We start from the raw sequence: 27,118 nt of genomic DNA, 5'->3' as shown, positions 1-27,118 counted from the left end.
ACAATTCACATAAAAACCTATTTATTTTAAGTATGCCATTCACTAATTTTTGATATATTTACTGAATTATACAGCCTTCACCATAATCCAGTTTTACAACACATTCGTCATGCCAAATGAGATTACTCCTGCCTACTTGAAGAACTCCTGTTCCCACCATCTAGCCCCAGGCAGCTGCTAATCTGCTTTCGGTCCCTATAGACTACAGGCACCTTGATGTCCAATCATTATCTCATCAATATCCTCATCACCCTACCCCCGCCCCTTGCCTAACCCCTGCCTTGAACTGAGCCACGCTCCAGACCTACTGAACTGCATCTACACCTGGGCTGTTGGATGTTGCTGTGAAGAACCACCCAACGGTGAAGACTGGTGCCATTACACACGCAGGATCTTAACTAGCGGAGCCCTCAATGCTGCTTGGAGTTCTTTGGGTTCCCCTGGTCGGCCTTCTCTCCCACTTGTCACAGACTCTATTTCAAACTCTGCATCCTCCTCGAATTCCAACACTGCCACCGCCTCTGGCACACAGACTCCCCTGATGACCTGGCTCCCAACTTCTAAGAGAAAAGAGACGCCATCACACAAGATCCTCCTCAGTTTCCTGTCATCCTTCTACCACCTCAGCTACAGCCTCCGCTCCTTCTCTCTCCCTTCTTTGTGGTCAGAGGGATGCTCTTCCCCCCTTTTGTTTTCATGTGAAAAGATGTTCATTGTCATTAGTCATTGGGAAAAGACAAATCAAACCACAATGAGATACGACTTCACACTCAGTACGACAGCTATTATCAGGAGAAGAAGAAGAAGGAGAAGAAAGAAGGAAGAAGGAAGAAGAAGAAGAAGAGGAGGAGGAGGAAGAGAAAGAAGAATGGGGAGGAGGAGGGGGAAGAGGAAGAAGAAGAAGAAGAAGAAGAAGAGGAGGGGGGAGGAGGAGGAGGAGGAGGAGGAGAAGAGGAGGGGTAGAGGAAGGAGAAGAGGGAGAGGGGGAGGAGAAGAGGAAGTGGGTAGTGACAAAGAATGAGAAGGAGGAGGAGGAGGGGGAGGGGGAGAAGATAAAGGAAAAGGAGGAGGAGAAGGAGAGGAAGAAGAAGAAAAAGGAGGGGGAGGGGAAGGAGCAGGGAGAGATGTTCTTCCTGCTGTGGATGAACCTCTGGGTACCATCATCTCCCACCACATCGGGTGTGCCCAGTATCCTTCATAAGGCTGATATTGATGAGTACCTCTTTCCAAATCATGCACTTAGGTATTAAGAAAATACATGGCAAACACGTAGCAATAGGCCTTATGGGGTTGACCTTTGTGCTCAGCTCTGCTCATCGGGCATTGCTGAGACTGCCCCATGCCTTCCCTGGGGCTCCCCACTCTCCTGTGTCCTGTACCGCATGGCATAGGTCATCCGGTCGGGCCGCATGGCTCTCATCACACAGAGGCGCTGTAGGGCTGTCTTGTTCTTCCACTCCTGTGGAAGCTTCTCCTTCTCAGGACATTCCGATTCCACAAACTTTTTCCAGCTTTTGGCAGATCCCTCAATGTCCCGATCCAGATTATAGAATCCTTCCATTGATGAAAGTGCCTGAGAAATTGAAGGGAATCTTGCTCTGAAATGCAATTTCTCCAGAAAGCTATAATTTTCATGGTGTTTGGGGGGGGGGTAGGGTCAAGGAACAAGATAATAGTATAGATATAATTCTGTCTCATTCATTCTCCCGTCTGGAGTTTTGGATTTTTCCCCCAGGTACTAGCAGAAAGGTTTTGATAAAGTCACCTTCAGCAAACTGGACCAATAATGTGCAAAGTTTAGCAAATAAAGATTGAGCAGCCCTTACCTGCTGGGTATTGCCTGGAAGGAGGGACAAAAGGGATGCCATGAAATTTTTTGGTCATGGAGGTCAGACCTTTTAAGTCTCTGACTCCTTCCTTTCAGTACTCACTCTACTGGCAACTCCTGTCAAGTTCTTTCTCAAGACATCCCTAGCATCACTGATGTTGTGTTAATACCAACGTAACATTTCCTGAGTTGCCTGTTTCCATAAGAATGAAGCTCAAATACATAACTTGGTACATCAAATGTCTTCATTTAGTGCCTTCCTTCCGATCCTTCCAGTGAACCGGGCGTCCTGCTTCCCTACTCCTGCGTCCAAGAGTATCTGTGGCCAACCTTGGAACTGTGCCAGACTCGTTACCAACTCAACTCCCTGTTTGTTCTGCTTTCACCATGGGACAGACAGGTCCTCGTTCTTTCCTCCCCCAAATTCCACTCCTTCCTGTTCTTGTGCTGGTCCTGATTAGTATGCGTTAGGGTCCTTCCTACAAGTTGTTAAAGTCCTGTTCATAATCAGCAACCTCTCTCAGGTTCACCCTCTGCAACCGAAAACATAGAGCCTCCCCATCCTCCTTGTGTGGGCTACTTGGAATCATTTGTAGAGTTGATCTCTTCAAAAAGGGTCTGACTCAATTTTTAGATATTTGATTGCTGACAGCTTTAAAGTCTTATCCCTCCCTCTTCCTTTTCTGCTCCACGTTTGGGCAAGCTGATTGGTGAGCATTGGTGCTTTCTCCTCTGGTGCTGGAGGGAGGTTGTAGCATGCAAACTCCTGCCCATGTACCAGAATACTGACTCTGGCCCCAATCCTAAACTGACAAAAAACTCCAAGGTGGTCTCCTTCCCTGGCTCTCAAGCCACTTTCAGACTGCTTGGGAGCTCCCCTGCTCTCCCAGAAAGACTCACTATGTGAATAATAAACTCTTTAATACACTCTTGGTATGTGTTGGCATCATCAGTCTTGACATTGGAACCGAATATTGGGTAGGGGTTCTTCCCTTTCCATTTCTCCAGAGTGCCCACATAAACATTAGTCACTTGGACATTTATCTGCAACCTTTCCATGACTATTCAACTCTGCTTGTAAGTTTGGTCTCTTCGGTGACATTAAAAGCCAGACTATGTCCAAAGCACCTACCACAATGTCATGAATTTTTAGGATCCCAATACGCTCTTGTTATTTGAATGCATGCATGCATTCATTCATTCATTGCAACATTTATTGAATGTCTACTACATGCCAGGTACTTGGGAATACAAAGGAAAACAAAAAAGGACACATGTCTTCAAGGAGCTTGTGGTCCTAAGTTAAGGAGAAAGAGGAGATGAGGGAGGCCTTAGTAGGGATACAGAATTCTGCTGGGCAACGACAGAGGTAAAGACAAGGGAGGGGCATCTTGTAGGGTGGGGTCAGCAAGAGTCAACGTCTGGAAGGGGAGATTGTGGGATGTGTCAGAAAGCAGGAGAAAAGGCTTACTTGTGACCAGGGGGAGGTAAAGTGGAGAAGGAGAGAGACCCTTGACCTGGGCTTGCCTTGGCTTATTTCCCAAGCAGATGAACGCATGTCTTGTTTTTATGTGCCCTTTCTCATGGGGTCCATGGCCCCATGACTTCACCCTGGCCACTTAGCTGGGGATGTGCATCACCTGTACTGAGAGGAGGGGTAGGGAGCGGTGCAGGATGGAGAAGGGAGCTCCAGGAGGTGAAGGCTCTGGTCTCAGCGTCCCCCCCCACCCAGCCCCCCTTAGGAGCCTCTTGTGACTCAGAGACTGTTTTTAAACCTTCGTGGGCTTTGATTTTCTCATTTGGAAAATGAGGCCAAGTCATCCTTGTCTGCGTAGCTCATATTCTAATGCAGATACGAGTGCTCTGAAGACTATAAAACCCTCCCCGGTGCTTTCTCAGGGTTCCTACAGTTATTGGATCACACTTGCTGGTTTACTTGCCCATCACCTCCCACAAGATGGTGAGTTCCCTGCAGGCAAGAACTTTCTTAGGCGGCTTTGTACGCCTTGGCCCTCGCAGGCTGCTCGGCACTTAGAAAATGCTCAGTTAATAAAGTTTGACATCTGCGTGGCCAGTGGGAGGGCTCTTGACAGGCTGAGAAAAGCTGCCTCTGCTGTAATTACTTCTCTCCGGGCTGAGGAACTGGCTCCCATCTTCCTCCCAGCTTGCACCACCATTAACCCTCCTGCATACCCATTACCCCCTTCGGTGCCACCACTCAACGGGGCAAATGACACTCTGATCAGTGTCCCCAGCTGCTGGACGGGGTCCGGGATGCACTTTCTTGAAGCCCTGGGTTGAATACAACAGCCCCATTTAATCTTCCAAATGAGGGAAAGGATTTCTAGCCTTCTAATAAGCTAAATGAAAATGACTAATTAACCTAATTACATTGGACTATGTAGCAAAATACAACTGTGTTCAGCTGGCATCTGGAGGGGTTGGTAAGAGGTCCTTTCACAGGCTGACAGAGGCGTGCATCCCAGATAAGATTTTTATAGTGAAGAAAAAGAACTTGCCCATTACCTTCAAGTTCAGCATTTGGCGAGACTTAAAATTAAAAAAAAAAATCCTTACAGAGAATAAATAATAAAAACAGTGTTTTATCACCCAGATTTCACTCATTACTTGCTTATTCGTTCTTTTGGGGGGCAACAGAGCAATTGACCTTCCTCATCAGATAGAATTAAAAGACTTTTTTATCATGTCCCATTCAATCAATTTTGTTTTTTTAGGCTGAAATCCAACTAAACACTTAAAAGGAACATTTATCAAAGGTTTCGTTCATGAACATGACACGCTGCACTCTGTTTCCGTTGGACGGGTCTGGACTCCATAACATAACTCACAGAAAGAGGGAGAAAGCTGCACGCATTTGTAAAAGCCTTTGAAAAGCCAGAGGCGCCTAGCCCACAAAACCAAACAAAAAAGCCAAGCAAAGCAAAGCAAACAATCTGTCTTGTGAAAAGAGAGATGGAACCAGGAGGCACAGCAGCTTCGGAGTGGAGGAACGTAAAATGAAAACAGTAGGGAGTGGCTTTGAATCATTTATTCTCTATGACTTCTGCCACAGATGGCTTGGTGGGATAACAGAGATGATGGCAAATGGACTTGACCCAAACTCACAATTCCTCAACGTTTTTCCATCAGTGGGCAAATGCCATCAGGCACGACCCACGTCAACCACAGCATATATACAGCCCACAGCTGGTAATGAATCATCTCATCGTAACTCTTGTGGTGTGAATCGTGTTCCCCCAAAAAGATGTGTTAAAGGACTGACTTCCCAGACTTGTGGATGTGACCTTCTATTTGGAGACAGGGTCTTTGCAGGTGCAGTCAAGGTAGGATGATGTCACTAGGGTGGGCCCTAAGTCATTATAAGTCATTCTTATAAGGAGGGAAGATGCAAAGAGACGCGGAGAGAAGACAGCTGCATAAAGACCTTGGGGGAATGGGCTGAGTCTGCCACAAACCAGGGAACACTGGAGCCAGCGGAAGCTGGAAGAGGCAATGGAGGACCCTCTCCTAAGAGGCTCTGGAGGGAGCACGACTCTGCTGACACTTAAATTTCAGACTCCCAAACTCCAAAACTGTGAGAGCACCCAGCTCGCGGTGCTTAGTTATGGCAGCTCAGGGAAACTACCTACTGCATCCGTTCACATTTACTGATCATTTATTGTCTGTTTGGCCGAACCCTGTGAGGTGGGTATGATGGCGGCTATCTTGCCGATGAGGAAAGAAAAGTTCAGAGGAATAAGATAACGTGCCAGAGGCCATACACACTCAAACTTGAACTTGACCCTGGGGATGTCTGACTGCAGAGCCTGTGTTGACCAGTCTGTCACTGCACTACTTCTTCAAAGGGACTCCTGCAGAACTGATTTCCAGAATTTATTTTCCATAAGGGCATCAGACGAGGAGGCACTATTCTCAACTCTAGGCCCCCACTGTCTGTCCGACAAGGTAGTCAATGAGCAGGTGAAATGTGGCTCATGTGATCGAGGAATTGTGTTTTTAATTGTACTTCATTGTAATTATTTTAAAATTTAGGTTTAGAATCTAGAGCTTGCTTTAGTAGTTGGAAGACTTTTAAGTTGCTTGGAATAACTGAGGTATATGAATCAATGATTTTAAATCTAAATTTTATGAAATCTAAATACATATCAAGTATTTTTGTTCTTGATTTCATTTTTAGGGGCACCTGGATGGCTCAGTAGGTTAAAGCCTCTGCCTTCGGCTCAGGTCATGATCCCAGGGTCCTGGGATGGAGCCCCGCATCAGGCTCTCTGCTCAGCAGGGAGCCTGCTTCCCTTCCTCTCTCTCTCTCTGCCTGCGTCTCTCCCTACTTGTGTTTTCTGTTAAATAAATAAAATCTTTAAAAAAAAGATTTCATTTTTAAGTAATCTCTATACCCAATATGGGGCTCAGACTCAATTCTGAGATTAAGAGTCACGTGCTCTACTGACTCAGCCAGCCAGATGCCCCTTAAATATTTCTGATGAAAATTTAACATCTGAACTGAAATGAACTACTAGTATAAAAAATACACACCAGGGAAGTTCAAATCAAAACCACATTGAGATACCACCTTACACCAGTTAGAATGGCCAAAATTAACAAGACAATAAACAATGTGTGTTGGAGAACATGTGGAGAAAGGGGAACCCTCTTACACTGTTGGTGGGAGTGCAAGTTGGTGCAGCCACTTTGGAAAACAGTGTGGAGATTCCTCAAAATATTAAAAAGAGAGCTACACTATGACCCTACAATTGCACTCCTGGGTGTTTATCCCAAATATACAGATGCAATGAAAAGAAGGGCCATATGTACCCCAATGTTCATAGCAGCAATGTCCACAATCGCCAAACTGTGGAAAGAACCAAGATGTCCTTCAATGGATGAATGGATAAAGAAGATATGGTCCATATATACTATGGAGTATTATGCCTCCATCAGAAAGGATGAATCCCCAACTTCTACATCAACATAGAAGAGATTATGCTTATTTGCCAGATGGGACCCGGAATGACAAATGCAGTTAATAAATGAAAGTCAAATCACACCTTTATTATTTTGGCCACAACTACAACTTGCAGACCCAATCTGGCCCACCACCTGTGTTTGTAAATAAAGTTTTATTGGAACTCAGCCGCTTCCGTATTGTGTGTGACTTTGGCAGAGCTGAGTAGTTGTGACAGAGTCTGGCCCTCAAAGCATAAATATTTACTATGTGACCCTGTGCAGAAAGTTTAATGAATCCTGATTTAGATACAGTCCTGATTTAAATACAGATGATGAAAAGAATAGCAGCAGACTCTGAAAAAGAAGCTAGAAAAGTATTTTGGGCAAAGGCGGCCTGAATGGAATTAGCCTTGAATTTCCTAAGGTGGTCCCTTTGAAGAGGAGAGCGTGTGTATAAATATTAAGTTCTGGGCTTCCGTTATAAAGTAAATCAACTTGGATGGCTCTTAAGGGAATTATGCTCTGCGAACCAGCCAGCCCACAAAGGTTACATACTGTAGGATTCCATTTACATAACATCCTTGGGAGGATCAAATTATACGAAGGGAGAACTGCAAATAGCGGTTGCCAGGAATTAGGTGTTAGGCAAGGGAGCAGGTTGTTCTGGTTATCAAGGGCACCATGAGGGATCCCTACAGGGATGGAATTATCTGTATCTTGACTGCAGTGGTGGGAACATGAACCTTCACGTATGAGAAACTAAACACACACACACAGACGTGCATAAAATCTAGCGAAATCAGGGGTGCCTGGGTGGCTCAGTTGGTTGGTTGGCTGGATGCCTTTGGCTTGGATCATGATCCCAGGGTCCTCCGATAGAGCACCACATCCTGCTTCTCCCTCTCCCTCTGCCTCCCCCAACCTACTCATGTGATGCACGTATGCATGCGTGTGCGCTTTCTCTCTTGCAAATAAATAAATAAAATCTTAACAACAACAACAACAACAAACTAAGCCGTACAACATAGCAAGACAAAGGGCTTTGGGTTAAACAGGAACAGATACCGCTTACCTCCCGGGTGTGAGAACAGAATGCCTTTCTAAGGTGCTCAGTAAATGTGAGCTATTATTAACCACTGAGAATCCCAGGCTGGAATGCGTGTCCTGCTTGGAGACTGAGTTGGGACTCTCCTGGACATGCCCAAACAGAGCCTGGCATCTGTTTGGTTCCTGGAAGCCCTGCTGCAGCACCCCCATGCCAGTCCCCGGGCCTCACGGAGGAGCTCACCTTCTGGCCCTCAGCACTGACAGGTGAAACGCAGCTTTGCTGAGGCCAGGAAGCTTGTGGGATTCTTAGCGTTTCCCCACATTCTGGAGGCAGAGCCTGTACCTTGCATGCTCCTGGCTTCTCCAGCAGGCCCGGGAAGGGCGAGCTCTGCTATGGGGTGCCAGGTAAAGACCCCCGCCTATGTTTAACACAGCTCTGTGCTAGTACCCCAAAGGGAGCCCTGCTGATATCATGCGGACACTTGTCAGGGGAAAAACTCTGAGAGATGAGAACCTGACTTCTTTCTGGGGGGCCTTTTCTACTGACCTTGATACCACCCCAGGCCTGATGGGAGAGGAAGCTCACGGGACTGGTGACACCCGTCTGTCCTGGAGATCGAAGCAGGAAATCCACTTCCGCCACATCAACTTCCTGGTTCATGAGGAGAATCTGCAATGTGGAAGAACGGTTTCTTCATGGGGTTGGGGGCCACAGGGCTCTGGAGATCTCGGGGCTGGCACTCAAGGTAATTACTGCTGCTTTGAACCCTAGAGCTTGCCACCGGTTTTGGTTGTTGAAAGAGGGGGGAGGGGAAGAAAGTGAGAATCTGTGCAAATCCCTCCTGGGTGTGCGTGTATCCACCCCAAATATCAGGGTGACTTAAATACACACAGTGAATGACTAGCTACCTTGGTTGGCAAGTATTTTGTACACCAGTCCCAAATGCCATGGTGTATGTCCCCGCAATCACATTGAAACGATGACACATACAAATGACGGGACTCGAGGAGAATGTCAAAGTCACATACAGATATATGCAAAACAGAAATGCCTACGTGAACCAATAATGCAAAAGGGCTTCCAGAATAGGGGGCTGGCTGGCAAGCAGGGGTGGGGGGATTAATTAGATTAAATTAATCTAATTTAATAGATTACTACACGTGGTTTTGAACTGGGTGTTGGAGAAGCGAAGGGGTGGGGCTGCCTGGGCAGGAGGGGAAGGTGCTCCAGGGAGGGGCCAAGGAATGGGCGGGGGCTTGGAGGGGGAGTTAGTGAGGTGTGTGCAGGGGAGAGTGGAACACTCTGCTTGGCCAGAGCTAACGATTCACACTGAGAGGTGCTTGGGGGAATTGTCCTCTCCCCCTTTAAATGGTGTTCTGTGCTGTGAGGTTACAGATGGGAATGCTCACTAAGAAATAATAATTTGGCAAATTTGAGGAAAAGTCTCTTAGGAGGGAAAAAGGCCTGGTAAAATGAGGTTAGAATATTTATGAGGAGAGAAGAGCGAAAGCTAGGGTTGGGAGCTCCTTGGGGCTTGGGGGTGATGAGTGGCAGGAGGGAAGACAGTTCATGATGGGGTTTAAGTTCTTTTTTTTTTCATTTATTTATTTGTTTATTTATTTATTTGACAGAGAGAGAGAGAGGGAGAGAGAGAGAGAGAGATCACAAGTAGGCAGAGAGGCAGGCAGAGAGAGAGGGGGAAGCAGGCTCCCCGCTGAGCAGAGAGCCTGATGCAGGGCTCGATCCCAGGACCCTGAGATCATGACCTGGGGTGAAGGCAGAGGCTTAACCCACTGAGCCATCCAGGCACCCCCATAAGTTCTTTTTTTAAGTAGGCTCCATGCTTGGCATGGAGACCAATGTGGGGCTCAAACTCATGACTCTGAGATCAAGACCTGAGCTGAGATCAAGAATTGGATGCTTGACTGACTAAGCCATCCAGGTGACCCAAATTAAAAAAAATTTTTAAGTAATCCCTGTACCCCGTGTGGGGCTCAAATAACCCCAAGCTCAAGATTTGCATGCTCTGCTGACTGAGCCAGTGAGGTACACTGAATTCTTTGTATGATGGCCACACGTGTCTGGACTGGAGAGGGAATACAGGGGGTAAGGGGACAAGCCACGCTAACACTCCCCCACACATTCAGGCTTTAGAACAAGCAAACGTTGTCAGCCGAGAATAGACTATCCAGTGTTTAGAATTGAAAGAGGCCTTCAAGACAAGCTAGTGTGTGCTCCCACTTAACTTATGGAAAAAATTCCCAATCCTAAATGATTACAGGGATAAATGCAAGAAAATAAGTTTTTGTGCCTTTTTGATGTTGAAAATAAGTGAAAGACAAGGTTTTTAAAATTAGCACTGGGGGTCTCTGATGCACCCAAACACTTGGAAATCAGAGTTTCTGAGGACCTTTTCAAGGCCAAGGCTGCTGTGGCTATGAAAAGATATTTGCAGTTAACATGGGAAGTTTGGCACATTGAACTCGTGTCTCTCAAGGTAAATAAATAATGAGGGATGCTGTAAATTTCTTACAGCATCTCAAAAAGGATCTAGTTATTGGTATGGCCATTGAGTTTCATTGTTTGTGCCAGTTTTGGGTTGATGGGTCGTGGAGGGCTATGCTGAGGAGGATCTGAGGTCACCCAAGGTAAACAGGAAGTACACAGTTGGTCAGACATGGCTGCCATGAGTGGGACAATGGTGAAGCAACACGTATGCACCATATTGGACCTTCTTGCCCAACACTTCCGCTTACAGCCAAATAGTCATCACATTCTATGGGAAGCGGTGTGAATAGAAGAAATGTTCTTTACTCCTGCTGGTTGGGCACTGGAAAATGACCTCTTTTCCAGAAACTTCTTTAATCCACATTTACCTGAAAGGTAAGCTGGGTAAGGTAAGTCAGCTTATCACACTCAAAGAGCCCACGGGTGGTGTACTGGTACACCGAGAAGGTGATGCTGTCTATCAGATTGGTCACGCGTTCCTTGAGGCTCTGAACTGGAGCAGCCTTCTCCACAGCCTTCCTGAAGACGATGTTGAATGCCTGGGGACAGGAGGGTAGACACTGGTAATTTACACAGCTCTCTTTGTACATAGCTAGTAGACTTACCTGGGAAGAATACTGTAATTCACCTGCCACAGAAATGATTTCCTAGCATAGCCTGCCAAGAAGGGACTGTGGCCACAAGACAACATGCTATTAGCTCTTTTCTTAGTTTGCTTGTATGAATTACATGGCTACGAAGTGGGCAAAGCTAATGGGCATACAGACGAGAGCCTACAGTTTTGACCAATGAAAAGTAATTATCCAGTAGCCCAAATCATTAAATTAGATCCAGTAAGTTTTGTTGGATAACTACCCTCCAAAAAGAGTACACACAGCCAACAATAATCAGTTGGGCTTAATGATCCTAGCCAGTAAACTCCACAATTCTTGAAGGTAGAACCAAAATGTGATGGGCAAATTTATTATCTTAAAGAGACACTTGTAAACGTCATAGGCCCTCAGAATATTTTCAAATTAATTATTTTTCCATTTGGGAATGATCAGCACCTCATGTATTGTTTTTCTTCCTACGAATGTGCATTCATTTGGAGAGTCCTCTTATGCATTCCTTCTTTTCTGATAGACACTTCCTGCGATCAGGGAGCAGGGTGCATAGCCAGCTTTGGCTCCATCTTTTGAACATGAAGCCTTTCGTATGAAATACAAATTTACATGAATCAATTTTTCATTACTTTAAAGTATACAGCATTTATAAAAATATTAGGAATGCTACATTTTGAATGGGATATTTATACAATGCATCATTAAAGAAAATTGAAATCAAAAGATCATTGGGCCTTCTCAGTTCATGGCTATGCAGATTTCCAGTCTTTTCTCTATTTCCCTTTTGTGGCTTTAAAAAGAGAATAAAAAAAGTCTTAGGTCTCTCTAAGACCAGGCATTTGAACCTCAATGGAAACCGATATGAAATCTATGTCTCGGTATTTCCTCATTTGCAAAATGGGGGGAAATATGAATTCCTTTATTTCCTAGTTCCATGGTCTTTCTTGTTGCTGAAACCCTTGTAGGCTTGAGGATTGCAGCAACATCTTCTGACCACCTCAACCCAATCCCCTGGGATGTTTCTCCACACCTGGAAGGCTGGGGATTGGACTTTCCTTTGAGAAATGCCATTCCAACAGCTGGGCCCCTCCATGTAAGGCACACGACAGAGGGAGCTGGGCCTTCCATCAGTCCTGGACTGATGGACACCTCAGGACACCCTGAGCACTTGACAAGTGAAGTCTCATTAACCCTGTCTTAGCCTTTGGCTGAGTTTTGAAGAAAAATCGCAAGCACGTAGGTTCCATCTTAACCGTGTTATGAACTTCCAGGCTGGTTCACGACTGGCTCTCGAAGAGTTTTTGCTTGTGTAAAAGCAAATAGACACACTGGAACACATTCCTACTCAAAACAAGTTAGAGGGCTGGGATGTGCCACACTGGCCTGTCTCTGGTTTCTGTGCTCTGAGAACGCCTCTCCTTTCTCTGCTTAGAACAGAAACTATAAAGTTCAACCTCAGACCAAAGCCAAGACCAAGGAGACTCCTGTGGCTGGTTTTTCTTCCAATCACACAAGGCTTCAGGGTGTACTATTGTTTCAGTGCCCCTGAAGACACTTCATCTCATTATGATTAAGTATTTAAATCTGCTTTCAGTGATCAAGCTGGTCAGCAATTCTTAACAGCAGCATGGGGCCCCACAATGTCCTCTTGCCCCAAGTAGCGCTTCCAATGATGAAGCAAGCCTCTATCAGGATATTATTGCTTCAAGACAACTTACATTGTGTTTCAGAACACACATTTTCATGGGGTTCATTTGATGTCTTTTCAACGGCTCTTAGAACTAAGGAGTGATCTTGTAGTTATGAGGCTTATCATCTAACTTTCATACTGTCTTGAAATATTTCATAATTCTTTCATTTGTTGCTTTTACCCGAATACAAGCCCAAGTACTAGATTTATTGTAAGAACATAAAATATATATTTATTAGTAATTTTTTAGAGGGGATGGGAAGGGCAGAGGGAGAGAGAGAGAATCTCAAGCAGGCTCCACACTCAGAGCGGAGCCCCATGCAGGGCTCGATCCCACGACCCCAAGATCATGACCTGAGCCAAAATCAAAAGTTCGGACACTTAACTGACTGAGCCACCCAGGTGTCCTCAAACCATAAAACATTATAAACACATTTCATGTAATCTGCAGTTGAGGGAAGGGGCCCCAGAAATGGTTAAATGCCACCTGTAATTTAGTGAGCCCCAGGTACAGGAGACGTCCTGATTTTCCATCTGCTCACCTCCATCCCCACACCCTGGTCCCAAACTTGGTCAGAGTTTACCTTCACAGAATGAGCTGTGTGCTCTGAGTGTGGGTGTCTGTCCTCTGTTACGTCAAACAAGGAGGTTGTTCAGAAATGCTCCTACCCACAACATCTCTCCAACTGTGGTCTTTTCCTGAATACCCTCCCAGAGGAAGATATACGTTCAGTGACTTGCGTAAAATTTACAGGGCTTTGTTTTTTCACGAGTGAGTTAAGTTTAGTCAGCACTTACAATTTGCTGACGTCTCTGGTTTAGAAATATTTCAGCAACTAGAAAGCAGTAGCTTTGAGGATATTGGAGTAGTAAGACAAGTCGCTTAAGACTGGACTGCTATTATTGCCTGCTTTGGTCCTTAGTGGGTATAAAGGGCATGTACCTTTGATTGTGCCTCTATCCTATTTTAAGCTCTTTGGGGGCAGGGGTCACTTCTGATATTTCTCAGTCCTCCTACCGCAGCACCCACCGTGTCATCTGTGCTCGCTGAGTGAGTCAGGCTGTGGCATCTCACATTCCAGCCCCAGTACCTGTGAGTCCTGAATGCCCCAGTTAAAGAGATGAGGACCATAACTTGGGTCTGAAGGCACTGCAGCTGCCTTCTTGGACTTGACCTGGAAGACCTGCCCTAGCTAATGAAGTCCATGGACAAGACCTCACGGAGAGTTGTGGGGGCTGTATTACGATGCAAAACAATGCAGGAGAAGGTCACCTTGAGAGAAAACTGGTACATCGGGTGGACCTTGCTGAGGTCGTTCATGACGAAGTAGAGCAGAGAGGCTCGGGCAGCTGCCGGCCGGTAGTGCTCTCGGGCCTCATTGATTTCCACTTCTGTCACCTTGGCCTCTTGGACCTGTTGGGGAGGGAAACAGTGGTCCGTTGTTCCAACCAACCCATCAGCCTGGCTTCTCTGTGTCAATACACATGGGTCCGCGTGTGGGGAGGCGGGAAGGGTCTGGGGGGGGTGGGTAGCAGCTAGGTTAGGAAGCTGCCATGTTATTTAATTAATTAATTAATTAATTAATTAACTTATTTATTTTGTTAGAGAGAGAAAGAGCGCATGCATGTGTTTGTACATATGCATTGGGGGTGGGGCAGAGGGAGAGAGAATCCTAAGCATGCTCCACACCCAGTGCAGAGCCTGATGTGGGGCTCAATCTCACAACCCCAGGATCATGACCTGAGCCAAAATCAAGAGTCTTGCACTTAACTTGCTGAGCCACCCAAGTGCTCCATGCTGTGGTATTTTTTTTTAATAGCGCTTGAGTGAGAAAGGAGGCAACATACTCTATCTTTCACGAGTGTGAGTGCAAGGTCTTCCCGCTGGGAAATGTGGGCCATGCAAGCTTCTGAGCTCCATTTCAAATGAGAAAGATCTCACGGAAAAAACATATATAACTTGAAAAGAAAGAAATAAACTTATGTGCGTATGTATGTATGTATATTTACATATACATTACTTGGAAATAAACCAGAATTCCAGGCAGTGAAAGTCCAGTGAAAACAGCATAATGGAATTTTGTTTTAATTTTTATGAAAGAGTTAATATGTAAATTCAGAAAGAAGATTCCTACTTTCCTTCCCTTCTCCTTTCCCTTTCCTTCCCTTTCCCCTTCCTTCCTTCCTTCCTTCCTTCCTTCCTTCCTTCCTTCCTTCCTTTTTTCTTTCTTTTTTAACAAAAATGTAATTCCAGTGTAGTAACGTTCAGTGGCATATTGGTTTCAGGTTACAATACAGTGATTCCACAACTCTATATGTCACCCATTCTCATGGTGAGAAGTGTACTCTTAATCCCCATCAACCATTTCACCCACCCCTCCACCTGCCTCCCCTCTGGTGACCATCAGTGTGTTCTCTAGAGTTAAGGGTCTATATTTTGGTCTCTTTTTCCTTTGTTCATTTGTTTCTTAAACTCCACATATGAGAGAGACCATATGGTATTGGTCTTCATCTGACTCCTTCACTTAGCATTAAAGTCTCTAGATCCACCCATGTTGCCAAAGGATCTCTTTCAATGGAGTAGTTTATTTTCAGAAAATTTCTTATCAAGGGAAAAATGAGAAAAGAGACCTTAGCATCAGAGAGGGATTCTGCAAATATTCTTTCAGAAAGGGATTCTGTATTGTAACCTGAAAGAACATATTGCTAAATACAGACCTCAGTATGACCTGCCTTATGCTCCGGAAGAATGAAACCAGTGATAATTCATGAGAGTCTCAAAGCAAAAAGTACAATAACAACAACAACAATGACCCCTTTTGAAGATGAGCTTGCAGTAAACAGTTACGAACTTCAGAAATAAATGTTGACCAAGGGGACAACTAGACACCCTCACTCTGCCCTCTCCCCCAAAATCCCAGAAGGATTAGCATTCCAAGAGCTGAAGATCACTGAATGGTCTATAGCTCACCATTAACTATTTCTGCTTAAGAGCAATAGAGATGAAAGAAAGCATAAAATCCGGACATTAGAAACAGGAAGACAGACTGCCTGAAAAAAACCCACACAACTCACTAGGACTTCTAAAAATAAGAATTCAGTTATTTAAATGAAAAACCAGTGCACAGGTTAAAGAATGGACTAGTGTCAGAAAGAGAATATGCAAACTAGAAGACAGATCGGAGGAAACTGGAACAATAGCAGCTCAGAGAGAAAAAAGATGAAATATATATAAGAGGTTGTGAGAGTTGGCAGACAGAATGAGAAGATTCAAAATACACCTAACGCAGGTAAGTAGAGAATAGAAAGAAGCAACACTTGGAGCTATAATAGCTGAAAATTTTCCAAAATTGAGATCAGAGCTCATCAAAGAAACAGTCAACATCAAAGAGAATTTACTATCCACAGGCCCTTGAAGAAATAATTATTTACTTCAATTAGAAGAAGATTGAATCCAAAAGGAAGAAATGAGGTCTGAGAATTTCTTATATACATGGTTAATCTAAAAAACAAAGGCCATTAAAAAAATGGCCACCTTGGGAATATTATGTGGAACTAAAATATAAAATAGTAACAGAAGATGGGAAAAGATGATCAAAGCATTCTGAAGTCCTTATATTGTTTTGGTTAGAGGTCAGATACATCATTAGACTTTGTTAAGTCAAAATATATATTGTTAAGTCACACATAAAATGAAATATAATTTTCATATATAAATGAAACAAGATTCATCAGTAAGATAAAACAAAGTAAATAACTTTAAAATAAGCAAAGGATAAAGAGGAGAATAAAGAAAAAGCAAGAAAGGAGAGAAAACTAAGTATGGTTGCTAGAAAACATAAATTAAGACAGTAGAAAGAAATTCACTCTATCAATAATGTTAATAAATGTATATCAGTTAAATTCAGCAGTTGAAGACATAGATTCTTGGAAGGGATTGGACTGAACAAAAATCATACAATTACTCAGAATGGCGTTCTTGAGATCCATTCATAGATCCATACGTTTCCAGCTCACCTGGGTTCTTAATGCTGTCCATGAACTGTGTTTCCGGAGTCATGTTTCATTCCTATTCCAGCAACTGCAAACCTTCACTCTGCTCCTGAAGCTACCTACCTCACCACCACTCCTTTACTCTCAGCAGGTGAATAGGACTCATGCTCTCCCTGTTATACAGAGACCAACAGAAGGAATCTCCTTCATTTCTGCCTCTCCTCTGATTCCTTTAAGTCTCCGTCTTCCTAGCTCAGTTGCCTACATGGATCCATGGACTGTGTATCTCATTTCTAGACTCATGTTTGTCCCCAGACCCTACCACATTGAAACTAGCTCTCCCTCTATTTATTTTTTTTTAAAGATTCTATTTATTTGAGAGAGAGAGAGAAAGAGAGAGATAGCATGAATGGGGGAAGGGGCAGAGGGAGAGGGAGAAGCAGACTCCCCACTGGGCAGAAAGCCTGACATGCGGCTTGATCCCAGGACCCCGAGACCATAACCTGAGCTGAAGGCAGACACCTAACTGACTGAGCCACCCAGGCGCCCCTCTCCACCTTTCTAAAGACAAGCTCATCATCTGTGACCTAAATGACATTTCCCCTGACTTTCTTATGTCCTCCACTGTATTAATTGTTCCTTCTTTTTCCTGTAAATTCACATTCTCTTCTTGACTCCTGCTTTTCTTCTATAATCCATGCATCCTCCCACCTCCACAAGGATCAGGCATGCTTAGTCTCTCCCATCTCAGGGGATCCATGTTCTTAAGTCACCATCCTTTCTCTCTCTCCCATTTCAGTTTGACTTCTTTAAAGGGTTGTTTATATTCACCTTCCCTTTTTCAGCTCCCATTTGCTCTCATTCTAATGTAGTACGGCTTCTGTTTTCACCAAAACCATTCTCCCTAAGATCACTGATGAGTCCTTTTTGCAGAGTTCAGTGGCCACATCTCAGCCACATCCTATTTGAGTCCTCAGTACCATTCAATACCACTGGCACAACTTCTTCAGACGCGCTCTCTCATAATCCCTGTCTATCCTCTCATCTCTCTACTCTATTCCAGTTCACATCTTCTGTATTTCTCTTCAAACATATTAGTCTTCTTCAGTGCTCTATTCCCAGTCTCATCACCGCACACATGTCTCCTGGGACTTCATCCACTCCTGGTTTCAATGACCAACAACTTGTTGAAGACTGTCAGCACTTTATCACCAGCCAAGATTATCCACATATAACCATATGTGAATTGGTTTCTGTCCATCTTCCCATCCCTCCTGCTCAAGACAGTGGAACTTCTACATACTTATTGTACAAACCCTGCACCCTCATATCTGGAGATACGGAGAACCTGCAGTAAAACCCGGTGGTCACACAGTGGCCATGGAGACGATGTGAGGCTGGACCTCCCTGTTCTCAGTCTCTTGCTCCAACCTCAATTTTCTATTATCCCAGAGAGGCCATGAGCCAGACTACCTGCCCTCATTGTTACTTTTCATTTTTCCTATCCCATCCCTACCTGGAACAGAGGCTTTGATATTTGGAGAAATCCTAAAACTCTGATAATGAGTGTATTCCCTCAAAGGTGTACTGTTACCGTTCTGAGCAGGGCTGTCATTGCTCCTCTGATTCAGGAGCAGGGCTGGGAACGTTCTTGAGCCTGTGTAAGCAGCAGCAGCCTGCCCATGAAGAGCGAGGGGCTCGGACACCCCCACGTCCTGTCTTCCAGTCCCCCATGGGGGAATAAAAGCCTTCCACACCTTGTGACATGAAGGAAGGAAGCTCCATACAGCGTTGTCAACCGTTTTGGAGAGCTGAGCTTCCTGAGAATTCACCCGAGTTCCCTCATGGACACTGGACTTGGGAGATCTTTGTGGGCGGGTGGGTTTTCTCAGGGTGTGATCATGCCTGAAGCAGCCAACGCTCGAAGCAGTGTGACTTCTTAGCTTCAGGGCCATCGCACAAGCTGCTGAGGATGAGCTACCATCAAGCTACCATCAAGTCTGAGCTACCATCCCCTGCACGGAGGACGAGGCCGGGCACCGACTTAATGCTCATTAGATGTCCCCGGGGCTGAGCTGCCAAATGCCATCTCCCAGAAGATGGGGACTCCCTAACATGGGGTGTGAGCTGGTCGACTCAGGAATCCTGCCTCCCTGGACTTTCTAGAAGGAATCTGGGAACCTAGAAAAGCTATCTGGGAATTCTGACTTTTTTTTTTTTTTTTTCCAAAACTCAGAACTCAGGGGCTGGGAAGAGGGTCTTGCCTCCCAACCTTGGCTGACACGGCAGTTTTACCTTCTTCTCAACTTCAGCAGCTGTCTGCTTGGTGGTCTCCAGGTTTTCCACTAAGGCTGTGTCCCCCAGGAAGTTCCCAGATGCTGAGGAGAGGCGAGACAGCAGGTCGTCTTCTAACGTCTTCAGGGTGATTTTGAACCCATTCTGCTGCTTCGTGAGATCTGACTGTAGACATGGAGCAAGGGGAAGTCAGGTGTGGAAGCCCAAAGGATCCTAAACAAATAAATGCTATGCGGTCAAGTTCCCTCCTTCAGATGGATGAAGTGGGAAGCCAGATAGCATGAGGCCAGACAAGCAGATGAACGGGATCCCAAATGTGCCATTTATTAGTCATGTGACTTTGGGCTAAATTCACTGTTGATTTTTCTTCTTCTTTTTTAAAAGATTTTATTTATTTGACAAAGAGAGAAAGCACAAGCAGGGGAAGGGCAGAGGGAGAGGGAGAAGCAGACTCCCCGCTGAACAGGGAGCCCAATGCGGGACTCAATCCCAGGACCCTGGGTCACAAATGAGCCAAAGGCAGATGCTTAACTGACTGAGCCACCCAGGCACCCTGACTTTCTGGTTTAAATTAGCTTGCTGACTTTTCAATAGAACAATGCATTATTTTCTTGAAAAGTCTTGTTCACTACCTCAAATGACATTATTTTTGTTTATTTACGCTGACTTTCTGTGTTCCTCCACTAGACTGTAAGGTCCACGAGGGCGGAAACATAGTCCCCCTGTCTGTGGTATTTTGTTGTAGCAGCCTGAATTCACTAAGACCTTCTCCTCCCACGGTGGTTACTTCTGGACTCATGTGGGGGCCCAAGCATGTTCCTAGCCCTGGGCCAGGCTCTGCTGTTGGTGACAAGAGTGTCTTCTGCTCCCCTGATGTCTTCGGACTCTCTGGTCCTTTCCTTGCTCTATTGTCTTTCCCAACTTGACATTCAGGCAGCTAAACGGTGCTGGACACCCCCTTGTCACCCTTCCCAAAGTCTAGCAAAGAACCATGACACTCAGCTCCAGGAAAAGCAGCTCCCAACCCTCGCCCGGAATGGGGAGCAGGATGTGGGGGCCGAGCATTTTCGTCCTCCCTTCCTTGGTGGGTAGCCGACGTACCTTCAGCTGCTCCAAGTCTGGCCTCTCCATGCTGACCACAGCGGCCAGCAGCTGGTCCTCCAGGCCATCCCTGGTCACCGTGAAGTTGATGAGCGTGGCCTGAGCCTGTAGTTCAGGCTGGTAGTGAGGATTGGCTATCTTGGTGTGAAGGATGAGCCGGAACTTGGGATTGTATTCACACTCTTTGTCTCCGATTTTAATGAATCTGGAACACAAAAGGTCATGCTGGAGGTGCGGTGCCTTCCTGGGAGATTCGGTCAAGGACAGAATTTTAGATTTTTTTTGCGAGATGGTAGCAAACAACATGGCCACATTCGGATTACTCCCAAGCATGTCTAGATTGAGCCCTGAGATCCTTGTTTGCCCTAATGTGGGGCACGGGGGTGTGGGGGGTGCAGGTGGGGGGTGAGAGACTTTCTCATGCGGCCGCCATGTTTGATTTGGTGTGCCTGACTCTTGGGAGGGTCATTCACACTGTGGTCCAAGTAGGCTGGTACCTTATGAGACTTTCCCAGCAGATGGCACTAAAGCGTTTGCAGAAAGGACACCAACAGTTCGCACAAAGGTGCTTTGCAGGCTTGAAAGATAGGGTGCCCTTTTTTCATGACTGATAGAAAACTATTTATGGCCTGGGCAGTGGGTGAAGGTCGGAGTGAAGAAACCTTCTGTGATAATTTTCTTTCTATCTCTCTCTTATGTGCCTGCTGTCCTTCATCCTCTCCCATCCTCTTCCTTCTGCCAGACACTTGCTAAGCTCTGATCCCTTGCTAGTCCCCAAAGCAACAGGGGCTCATCAAAAGGGCCAGAGTGCTGAGTTCTCAGAACCTGGGAGTCTAGCTTGGATAAAATCCTCATGTTCACAAGTCAGTCTGTGTTTTGAGCACTTCCTTTCTAAAGTTCCTCCGAAACCATGCACTGTTCCCACATAGGAGGAAGTCAAGGACGTGACTGAGGGGCGCAGAGTTACTCCAGGAAACTTTCTCCACAAGTCAAGGGCAGCTAAGTATTTCCCTCACGGAAGCGAGAGAGGGGTGCGTGCTGCGAGGAGCACGTGACAGGAGTTCAGGAGGGGATGGTTGGGAAGAGTGGACCTGCTCACGGTTCTGGGAGCCGGCTCCCCAGGAAGGATCAGCGACAGAGTGGAGTCTTACCGTCCTTTCTTGATGACCTCTCTCCCAAGCAGGGGTCCCAGAACAGGATCAATGGACTCTTCTAGGTTTTCGATCAGCACCACGTCTCCAGCCTCCAGGGCATGCTCCAGGGTTTGGAGGTAGCTGGAGAGAGAGTCCTGCAGTGTGAGTCGGTGGTAAGGTACAGATGTGCAGAAAATGTAACATGACAAGTACGGCCTCTGTGGCAGATGTGTGGGGGCGCAGCTCCCCGGGCTGACTCTGGTGGCCTTTTCTCTATTTAAATGTATATTTCTGTGATCTTGTGCAGTTTCAGAAATAAGGAAATACGGCAAAACATAAAAAAGGATATGAAAATGAATGTGATCTTTTCTTTTTTTTTTTTTTTTTTGAATGTGATCTTTTCATTGGTCATTCACATTTTGGTGTTGAAAGTGTGTTTTGATATATTATATTTTCAAGTTGATTCCTTTTATTATACTTTATTTATAATTTAATTTATGTTTGCATTTGTATTTATTTATTAGTGGATTCGTACAGCATATTTGTTTTATAATTTGGTTCTTTTTTAAAAATTTTTTAAAATTTATTTTCAGCTTAACAGTATTCATTGTTTTTGCACCACATCCAGTGCTCCATGCAGTCTGTGCCCTCTCTAATACCCACCACCTGGTTCCCCCAACCTCCCACCCCCCACCCCTTCAAAACCCTCAGATTGTTTTTCAGAGTCCATAGTCTCTCATGGTTCACCTCCCCTTCCAGTTTCCCTCAACTCCCTTCTCCTCTCTAACTCCCCTTGTCCTCCATGCTATTTGTTATGCTCCACAAATAAGTGAAACCATATGATAATTGACTCTCTCTGCTTGACTTATATCACTCAGCATAATCTCTTCCAGTCCCATCCATGTTGCTACAAAAGTTGGGTATTCATCCTTTCTGATGGAGGCATAATACTCCATAGTGTATATGGACCACATCTTCCTTATCCATTCGTCTGTTGAAGAGCATCTTGGTTCTTTCCACAGTTTGGCGACCATGGCCATTGCTGCTATAAACATTGGGGTACAGATGGCCCTTCTTTTCACTACATCTGTATCTTTGGGGTAAATCCCCAGTAGTGCAATTGCAGAGTCATAGGGAAGCTCTATTTTTAATTTCTTGAGGAATCTCCACACCGTTCTCCAAAGTGGCTGCACCAACTTGCATTTCCACCAGTATAAGAGGGCTCCCCTTTCTCCACATCCCCTCCAACACATGTTGTTTCCTGTCTTGCTAATTTTGGCCATTCTAACTGGTGTAAGGTGGTATCTCAATGGGTTTATAATTTGGTTCTTGGAGGTAAAATGTATCAGAAACATTTTCCTGGGTCGTTGAATATTCTTCTGTAACAATTTTCTATGACCAGGTGTTAGGCTGGACTGATATACCTTAATTTCTTTAACAACTAATTGTCAAACCCAGATTATTTAAAATTTCTCAATGTTATACAGAGTTTATTAAACATGTTAAAACGTTGATTCTTCTCTAAATAGACTGGTAAGTTTGATAAAACTCCAGTTCAAATAACATACAACAATGAAACTACAGAGACTGACCATAAATCTTAAAGTTAGTAAAAGAATAAGGATGGTAAAAAAGAATTAAAAGTTCCTGAAAAAGAAGAGGAAGGACTCATAGTACCTAATACTAAAATATTTTATATACCTTGAACCATAGGTATATGGTATCCTATGTATAAGATACACAGGAAGAACCTGAAAGGATTTCAGCTACCAGAAAGTTAGCAGAGCTCTTCTCTGAAGCATGAATCACAGGAGTTTTTAATTTCTTTTATTTTGTAACCCCCCCCTTTTTAACAATGTAACTTTTTCCTGATACATTACTTTTGTAATGAGCAATACCACAATAAATGTTGCCAAATATAAGCCTAGGTAATCAGAGGCCAGTACAGTATTATATAAATGGAAAAGATTAAAGACTGCTTAATAAATACTTTAATGTAAACTGTCATCTCTAATTAGTCCGGGAAAGGACGGAGAATTTAATAGATGGTACTGGAACAAGGGCTAACTACTTGAAAATGAAAATTAGTTCTGTATCTTCTATAGGAGCCTAAAATGTATTTCAGGTGATTGGATTTCAATGTAAAAAAAAAAAAAACTTACAGAAAATCCTAAAAAATATAGGTGAATATTTATATAATTTCTGGAGAAAGACTTTTCTAAGCATGATGTATGGAAGAAATGGATGACATACCTGGCTTAAAAATCCCCAAAACAAAAAAGGCCCCTAAACTGTCATAGATCAAACCCCACAAATAAAATCAGAAGGCAAATGACACCTGGAACAAATTTCCATTCATATGATGAATGGACACTATACTTAGGAGTCTTAACACATACTTGTGTATTAGAATATTTATATTTAGATAATACACAACAAATCCAGAAAACTATCCAACAGAAAAGTGGGCACACAGAAACACAGAATCACATAGTTACTGTGGGCTTGCTGTGTGTCAGCACTGTCTTTGGTACTAGGGATCTAGAACGAGCAAAGAGGAAAATGCACCTGTGTCTAAGGTACGGTTGTTAGCTAATTAGAAAGGAAACTTTTCTTTCTTTCTTTCTTTCTTTCTTTCTTTCTTTCTTTCTTTCTTTCTTTCTTTCTTTCTTTCTAGAGAGTGAGAGCATGAGTTGGGGCATGGGTTGGGCAAAAGGCGAAGGAGAGAATCGTAAACAGGTTCCATGCTCAGCACCGAGCCTGATGTGGGGCTCGATCTCATGACCCTGAGATCATGACCTGAGCCTAAACCAAGAATCGGGGGCTCAACCAACTGAGCCACCCAGGTGCCCCTAGAAGAGAAAGCTTTGACCAAGTGTGGGAAAAGGCCAAGATGAGAATATCTGGCCCACGACACAGATAAAAATATACCCTGACGTACCCTGGGATTCATTTCAACTCTTACCCTCTCTAGAAGAAGGGATCCATGCTGGTAGCCAATATTTGCTCTGTTTAATGATTTTCGTAATATTGCTTGTTTGAGTTAAACAATGCTGGCTGATCTGGACCTCTGGGCAGCCACGTTTGGGACATATGACCAGAGCAGCAAGACTCTCCTTGGCGGCTGTATGTTAGAGTACATAAACCTTGGGTTTCTGACTGAGGACTACCTGCTTCAAACACTGCCTCTGTTGGTTGTTAAGAACATTCAATAAATTAATTCATAATGGCGATGAAATGTAGATCACACACAGCCTGCCATTTTAGCGGCTTTCAACTCTACAGCTCAGGGACATCAGGCATATTCCCACTGTTGTCACCACCACCCATCTCCAGAAGTTGTCCATTGAGACTTTGTTGTCCATTGAGACAAAGTTGTCCACTGAGACTCTGTACCCCTTAATTAATAACTCCCCAGACCCCTCTTCTCAGCCCCCTGGGAACACCATTCTGCTTTGTCTCTGTGGATTTGACAACTCTAGGAACCTCATGCAAGTAGAACCATACAGTACTTGTCCTTCTGTGACTGGCTAATTTGACTCAGCAGAATGTCCTCAAGCTTCCATGTTACAGTGGGTGTCAGAACTTCACTCCTGTTTCAGGCTGAATAATATTTCATTGTATGGGTACAACGCATTTTGTTCATTCATTCATCTGTCAACAGATCCTTGGGTTGCTGCCACATTGTAAATATTGTGGATAATGTTGTTATGAACATCACTTTTATTTTTATTTTATTTTTTTATTATGTTCAGTTAGCTACTATATAGTGCATAATTAGTTTTTGATGTAGCGTGAACATTGCTTTTAAAATGGTATACTCTTGGGGTACTTGGGTGGTTCAGTTGGTTAAGTGTCTGAGGCTCAGGTTTCCACTCAGGTCATGATCTCAGGGTTGTGGGACTGAGTCTCACTTTGGGCTCCCCACTCCGTGAGGAGTCAGCTTGTCCCTTTCCCTCTGATCCTCCCCCTGCTCATGCTCTCTCAAAATAAATAAAATTAAAAAAAATTAAAATGGTATACCCCTGCAGACTATAATTTGCTTCTGGGAACATCAGTTTCCCTAAATGTGAAATGGTACCAGTAATGCTAACCTTATCAGCTGTGTGGATTAAGGAAAGCATTTGAGATAAGGCCCCTAATGTGAGGACTGGCACATATCAACCACCTCACAAATGATCTCTGTCCCTCGCCCTCTCCACCCCTGCCCCGTCCTATCCCACTCGTGCGTCCTGATGGCACAGAACAGGAACCGAGAACCGAAAATGTAAAGCTAGGTTTTAACACAGGTACTGAATCCATGAGGTAGGAGGTGCTGAGGCCTGGGACAGGTGCTGGATAGACATGCTCAGTGTTGTTCATGGCCCTTTGGGTAGTAACTCCCCCATCGGGTACGTACAAGGCCACATGGCAGGCGCCAGAGCTCTGGAAGGTTCAGAACTGACTTGGTCGCTATGTATCCAACTGCAATGGCCCATTGTTCCAGAGGAGAGACAATGTTTATTTTAGGTTTGTTCTATGGGGCTCTGGGCTGGAGGTGGGAACAACGGGCAGAGAAATGGGCTCTAGGATGGGCTAAGACAGGTGCTTTTTGGTTAAACATGAAGGGAGACTTTGTGAAACAGAATTTTGCTTGCCGGTGGAATGTGATGCTCGAGGTAGACGTGTCCAAGGAGAGATGGGAGGGGGATGACAGATGATGGAGACAGGACTCCTGGTGGGTCGGGAGGCTCTCTTTCTCTATCTCTCTCTCTCACACACACACACATGCACACGCGCGCACACACACACACACATGCACTCACACGGTTTCTCATGGCAAAGAAAAGCAGAGACTTGGAACCCACGCATCTTTCATTGAGAGGTTTCCTAAAATGGGAAGAGAAACTAGAGAAACCTCGTGGAAGGAGCAGGAAGGCAGAAACAACCCACTGGGCCTTAAGATCCACTCAGGACACTTCTCCTGTCCCCTCCGCACAAACGACATGAAGGGAGAAGCGACGTGCTCAGCCACCTACCCCTTCTGCCCGATCTGGGTGACTCGGAGGTTCTCGCCATATCTGTTCTTGATCCACTTCACGCCTTGTAGCTGTGGGTCGACTGCGAGCGGCCAGCGCTCACAGCTGAGGAGGATGGCGGCATTCTCCGTGGACATGCGGTCCGCGGGGAGGCCCTGGTTCTGCCAGGCTGCCACGTCGGCGTCATCCGTCAGCACCCGCAGGGGATCCAGGGTGGGGTTGACGGGGATGGGGACCTGAGGAGGCGGAAGGAGACACACGATCAGAGCAGAAGCAGGCTTCCTCAGCTGGGGCGGGGGGAGCTCCCGAAGTCGCCACGACTCCTTCGAAAGTATGATCAAAATCCCCCCAAAGAGTGCTTTTCTGGCTGTGTGATGATTTCTGGAAGCGTTTTCTTCAAGTCCTGGGAGCTTTTTTTTTTGTTTTTGTTTTTGTTTTTTCTCTTGACAGAGGAACAGCAGCGGAGATCCGGCCTCTGTGAGCCTTTGTTCTTGGGTGTACTCATCCAAATCAAATTTCTAGCATGGGTTATATGTGCGTTATCCACAGGCTCCTCTCTGCCCTTGCTCATGCTAATAGGGTCCCTTTTCCCCCGAGTTCTGATACTCAAGGCCTACCCCTGCCTGTGCCATGTCACCCTTCCCGTCACGCACAGCACTCACCACGTGCTGACAGAGGCCCAGATTGCAAAGAACCAGAAATGCTTCCCTTTCTCCCATCCCAGAACACCCCCCAATTCTGGGGTCGCCTTCATAACCTCTCCCTGCAGACTTGCTGGCTGGTGCATCCTGGGAAGCCCGCCAGCACACCTCTGGGCCTGAGGATGCCTCCCAGGGCCTGGTTCCCTCTGTGACCCCTGTGTGTGCCCCAGACTCCTCCTTTTCTTTTTCTGTTGACCACACTCAACTCATTTAATTCTTCTACAGCTAATATT

At 45.1% G+C, this 27,118-nt stretch overlaps 1 protein-coding gene across 1 annotated transcript in view; it reads right to left on the bottom strand.

Annotated features, from left to right (window-relative positions):
- DNAH9 (dynein axonemal heavy chain 9) overlaps window positions 1-27,118 on the bottom strand; it is a 313,067-nt gene that overhangs the window by 58,275 nt on the left and 227,674 nt on the right. The window contains exons 53-60 of the mRNA XM_032840101.1: window positions 26,185-26,420; window positions 21,185-21,307; window positions 20,034-20,238; window positions 18,933-19,097; window positions 13,918-14,058; window positions 10,718-10,888; window positions 8,388-8,510; window positions 1,380-1,573 (exon numbers count right to left, since the gene is read on the bottom strand). Coding sequence (XP_032695992.1) covers window positions 1,380-1,573; window positions 8,388-8,510; window positions 10,718-10,888; window positions 13,918-14,058; window positions 18,933-19,097; window positions 20,034-20,238; window positions 21,185-21,307; window positions 26,185-26,420 — 1,358 coding nt within the window. The remainder of the gene's footprint in view (window positions 1-1,379; window positions 1,574-8,387; window positions 8,511-10,717; window positions 10,889-13,917; window positions 14,059-18,932; window positions 19,098-20,033; window positions 20,239-21,184; window positions 21,308-26,184; window positions 26,421-27,118) is intronic.

Source organism: Lontra canadensis, unplaced genomic scaffold (assembly GCF_010015895.1).
Source record: "Lontra canadensis isolate GAN:19392208 unplaced genomic scaffold, GSC_riverotter_1.0 scaffold110, whole genome shotgun sequence".
Classification (NCBI taxonomy): Eukaryota; Metazoa; Chordata; class Mammalia; order Carnivora; family Mustelidae; genus Lontra; species Lontra canadensis.
The sequence above is the reverse complement of the archived record's forward strand: the minus strand, read 5'-3'. Positions and strand labels throughout refer to the sequence as shown.